The 4418-nt window shown below is 53.6% G+C and overlaps 1 protein-coding gene across 2 annotated transcripts in view; it reads right to left on the bottom strand.

The window, feature by feature from the left end:
• Positions 1 to 1182: 1182 nt before the first annotated feature.
• LOC105519059 (actin-related protein 2/3 complex subunit 4) overlaps positions 1183 to 4418 on the bottom strand; it is a 45966-nt gene continuing 42730 nt past the window's right edge. Inside the window, exons 14-15 of one of the 2 annotated variants that reach the window (XM_011952232.1) lie at positions 3333 to 3486; positions 1183 to 1911 (exon numbers count right to left, since the gene is read on the bottom strand). In XM_011952232.1, the coding sequence (XP_011807622.1) occupies positions 1643 to 1911; positions 3333 to 3486 (423 nt within the window). In that variant the 3' untranslated portion in view covers positions 1183 to 1642. The remainder of the gene's footprint in view (positions 1912 to 3332; positions 3487 to 4418) is intronic. The other variant, XM_011952233.1, reaches the window with a different exon arrangement.

Raw genomic sequence — 4418 nt, 5'->3', positions numbered from 1 at the left:
GAGTAGCTGGGATTACAGGCACATGTCGCCATGCCCGGCTAATTTTTGTATTTTTAGTAGAGACAGGGTTTCGCCATGTTGGCCAGGCCGGTCTCAAACTCCTGACCTTAGGTGATCCACCTACCTCAGCCCTCCTAAAATGCTAGAATTACAGGAGTGAGCCACTGGCCTTTATCCTTTCTTATGAAGACACTTGTCATTGAATGTAGGTACCACACTGGTCATTGGGATTATCTCATTTAAGATCTTAAACTTATTTACATCTGCAAAGACCTTTTTTTTTTTTTGATAGAGGGTTTCACTCCGTTTCCCAGGCTCAGAGTGCAATGGCATGATCACAGGTCACTACAGTTTTGACCTTCCCGGGCTCAGGTAATCCTCCCACCTAGGCCCCCCGAGTAGCTAGGACTACAGGTTCGTGCCACCACACCCAGCTAGTTTTCTGTAGAAACGGTTTCACCATGTTGCCCAGACTGGTCTTGAACTTGTGGGCTCAAGTGATCACCTGCCTTGCCCTCTCAAAGTGCTGGGATAACAGGCATGAGCGACCATACCCAGCTACAAAGACTCTTTTCCTACATAAGGTCACATTCACAGGGTCCAGGTAGACATCTCTTTTCAGCGGACCACAGTTCAACCCACTACAACTAAGCAGTGCCACACTTTTCTTCAGGTAGGTGTGGCTTATTGGATATTTCATTTTTAGGTGACCTTGGCCCCTTGCTGAAGAAGGGATAGACCCACTCCCTCTGCAGAAGGGCTGAGGTTTAGGCAAGGTCAACTCTTTCCCCTGTCTCATGACATTAACATTCCTATGCCCATTAGGTGTCATCTGCCAGCCTGGCTTGTTCTCTGGTGTTGGGGGCTCTCCGTGGTCGGCAGTTCTGGCAATACGTCCCTGAGTCTACTCACTGCCACGTGATCTTGGGCAAGCCATGCCTCCTGTTTCAGACTCAGTTTCTTCATCTGTAAAGTGAAGGCTCACGCTCCCCACCTCTGGATCGGAGATGCTGGGGGAGTCCCTAAATAGGAAGCCCCATGTCTGTCCTTAGGTGGGAATTCTGGGCCTCGCTGCATGGCGGAGCTGCTGACGGCCTCAGGCTCTTGCTGTGGACCCTGGGGATACACAGCCTCGCTCCACCCACTCTTGACCCTCCAACAGCAATGGAGCCAAGCCCCAAATACTTCACTTGTTTCTTTTTATTTGGTGTTGGATCCAGGACAAGGGCAGTGGGGAATCGAAGCAGGGGCTTTCCTAGCTTCATACCCTCAGGCCCCTGTGCCTCTGGAATGTACCAACATGGGGCAGGGGCAGGGGTTTCAGGGGGCTTAACCTCTTCATGGGGCATGCCTGAGCCCTGGGTTTGTTGCAGTTTGGCCTTGAACTTGCCTTTGGCCTTGACCTTCTTACGGGTGCTAGGAATTGTTCCGACTTCAAAGGGCAGAGGCAACAAGGCACTTCCAGCTGGCGGCCTCGGAGGCACAAGAGAGCAGAAGCCTCGGTGTGAAAGGAGGGGAGAAGAGGGAGACGATCAGAAGTCTGTTGAGGAAGGGGCTTCTGAGGGAGACAAGCTCTTCCCTTGGGGTGCCAGCCAGCCTGGGAGCTGCCGTCTGCCTGTGCCCTCCAGCCCTGACCCCATGCTCAGCACGGTCCACTGGGTGTGAGCCACAGGTTGAGGCCCACCTTTCTTGGCTTCAGGATGCTGGGTGCCACCTTGAAATCAAGGTTAGGTGGGAGGGAAATGAAGACCTTGGCCGTGGGTAGAGTCATCAAGGCCTTGCCTGTGGTCGACAGGGCCTTAGTGCCCACCAGCTTGCTGTGCTGTCGTCTGAGGACCTGGCCCTGGTGTCGGAGTACATGGGGAGAAGGCAGCTGGGCCTTGGTGTGGAGGCTGGGGAAGTGGCGAGGGGCTGTGGGAGCAAGAGAAACTGTGAGGGCCTGGGGGGCCCCAAGGTGGCCTAGCTGCCCTAAAAGGTGTGTGTGGAGGATGTGGGGATGTGAAGGGGGCGGGGTGAAGGCAGATGGAGCCCTCCGGGTTCCTCCTCCAGAGGCAGTGAGAAGAAAACAGGGTAGAGTCCAACAGACCTGGGTCTGCATCCCAGCTGTGCCCCTTCTGAGCTGTGCAACCTTGGGCAACTTCTTTAAACTTCCTGATACCTCGGCTGGAAAATGGGGATAATAGCACCTACCTTGGTAGGTTGGTGTAAGCACTAAAGGAGCTGGGCAGGTAGTGGCATGGGGCAAACTGTTAAGTGCTGGACACATGTTAGTTCTTTTCCCCAGAGGTGACTGCTTGAAGGCAAAGGCAGAATACTGCAGTGGGAAAAGCGTGGGCGCTGGAGAGAGCAACCTGGGCTTAAGTTCTGGCATCTTTGAAATAAGGTCATCTTTGAAATAAATCACTTTGCCTCGCAGAGTGACTACTCTGGAGGAGACAATATCTATTTGGCCGGGTTTTCTTTGTTTTTTTGGTTTTTTTAAACAGAGTTTTGCTCTTGTCACCCAGGCTGGAGTACAATGGTGCAATCTCAACTCACTGCAACCTCCGCTTCCCGGGTTCAAGCGATTTTCATGCCTCAGCCTCCCAAGTAGCTGGGATTATAGGCACCTGCCACCACACCCCGCTAATTTTTGTATTTGTTAGTAGAGTAGAGACGGGGTTTCACCATGTTGGCCAGGCTGGTCTCTAACCTCAAGTGATCTGCCCACCTCGGCCTCCCAAAGTGCTTTTTTCGTTTGTTTGTTTTTAAGACAGCATCTCGCTCTGTCTCCCAGGCTGGAGTGCAGAGGTGCAATCATAACTCACTGCAGCCTTGACCTCCTGGGCTCAAGCCATCCTCATTAGCCTCGAGAGTAGCTGGGACCACAGGCTTGCGCCACCATGCCCAGCTAATTTGGCTGTGTATTTTTAAAGAATACTTTGTGAGTAGTGGCTTTTACTTGCTACTGGTGGCTCTTTGGTGGGGTGGCTGATCCAGGTGGTTAAGAGGGGCGTGGAGAGCAGGAATAAATCGCCTTGGGACACTTGGGTGTTTTGGGGGAATGGTCTTACCCAGGGCCTGGGGGTTCTTCGGACTCAACGGCAATCTGTTCAAGTGGTGGGGTTGCCTGTCCCCACTAGAAAAGGTCATGGTGAAAATGCAGCCTATCCTGGTGCTGGGGGCGTCCCACTCCGGGAGATTGGGACAGACCAGGGCTGTGGCACTTTTCGCCTTGCCTTTCTTCCCCTTTCCGGGGGCTGAAGTGGTGGCAGTGGAGACTGGCTTCTCACTGTGCCCCAGGCTCCTGGCCCCAGCACCTTTCCTAGAAGCTGACCTGTGGGTAGGGGTGCCCGAGTCCTTGTCTTCCCCAGAGCCTCGCTGGGTCAGCAGAGGGACTGCTGGGCGGACCCCCATCTGCCGATGACACATCGCCATGGGCTTCTTGATGGTGGAGCCCTCTACCAGGAGCCGGATGCCCACATATTGGGGCACCTCCACAGCAGGCTGTGGGCAAGAAGAGGAGACAAAGCCCACTCAGTCAGTGGTAGTGGAATCCTTGGCCCAGCGGGACCCAGGGTAGAGATGGGTGGGATTAGTTTCTGAGGCACCTGGTCAAGGAGACATTTCTGAGCTGAGAAATGGAAAGCCCACCTCTGAGTCAGTACCTAGAGTCACAGAGCTCTAGGAATTGCTAACCCAGAGGAATGGGGGAATCCCAGCCATGTCCCACCAGCACCCCTCAGCCACATTTCCCTCCTAAGCTGCCCCCAGCCCCTGCTGGAATGTGTGTGGCTCCACTGCACAGACCACCACAGGTGGACAGCTTCCTGAGCTCAGCCAATCAGATTCTCTGCACCGGGAGTTTGAGTTATGCCACCAGACAGGTAAGAGGCTTGGAGCCTGCCTAGAGCCTCGTGTGAACCCAGGTTATGGGGGAGCAGAAATTAAGAACCTTAAAGAAGACAGTCTGTGGAGAGAATGAAGTGGCGAATACGCAGAGGAAGGCAGAGAGAAGGGTCCAAGGAGAGGGACTCCCTTACAACTCTCAGTTCCTATCAGGCCAAGCTATATGTCCTGCCCTCAGCTGGGCTCCAGGAGAGCTCCCTGTGCCTTGCCAGCAACCTGGAGTCAATTGGAGGTATCTTCTGTGCCACTGAAGGATCCTGATCAGAATCTATCTAAACATCAGAATTACTTGGAGCTTGTTAAAAATACAGCTATTGGCCAGGCACAGTGGTCACGCCTGTAATCCCAGCACTTTGGGAGGCTAAGGCCGGCAGATCACTTGAGGTCAAGAATTCGAGACCAGTCTGGCCAACAATGGCAAAACCCTGTCTCTACTAAAAATACAAAAAAATTAGCAGGTCATGGTGGCAGGCACCTGTAATCCCAGCTACTTGGGAGGCTGAGGCAGGAGAATTGCTTGAACGCAGGAG

This window comes from Colobus angolensis, unplaced genomic scaffold (assembly GCF_000951035.1).
Source record: "Colobus angolensis palliatus isolate OR3802 unplaced genomic scaffold, Cang.pa_1.0 Scaffold34, whole genome shotgun sequence".
NCBI classification, from domain to species: domain Eukaryota; kingdom Metazoa; phylum Chordata; class Mammalia; order Primates; family Cercopithecidae; genus Colobus; species Colobus angolensis.
The sequence above is the reverse complement of the archived record's forward strand: the minus strand, read 5'-3'. Positions and strand labels throughout refer to the sequence as shown.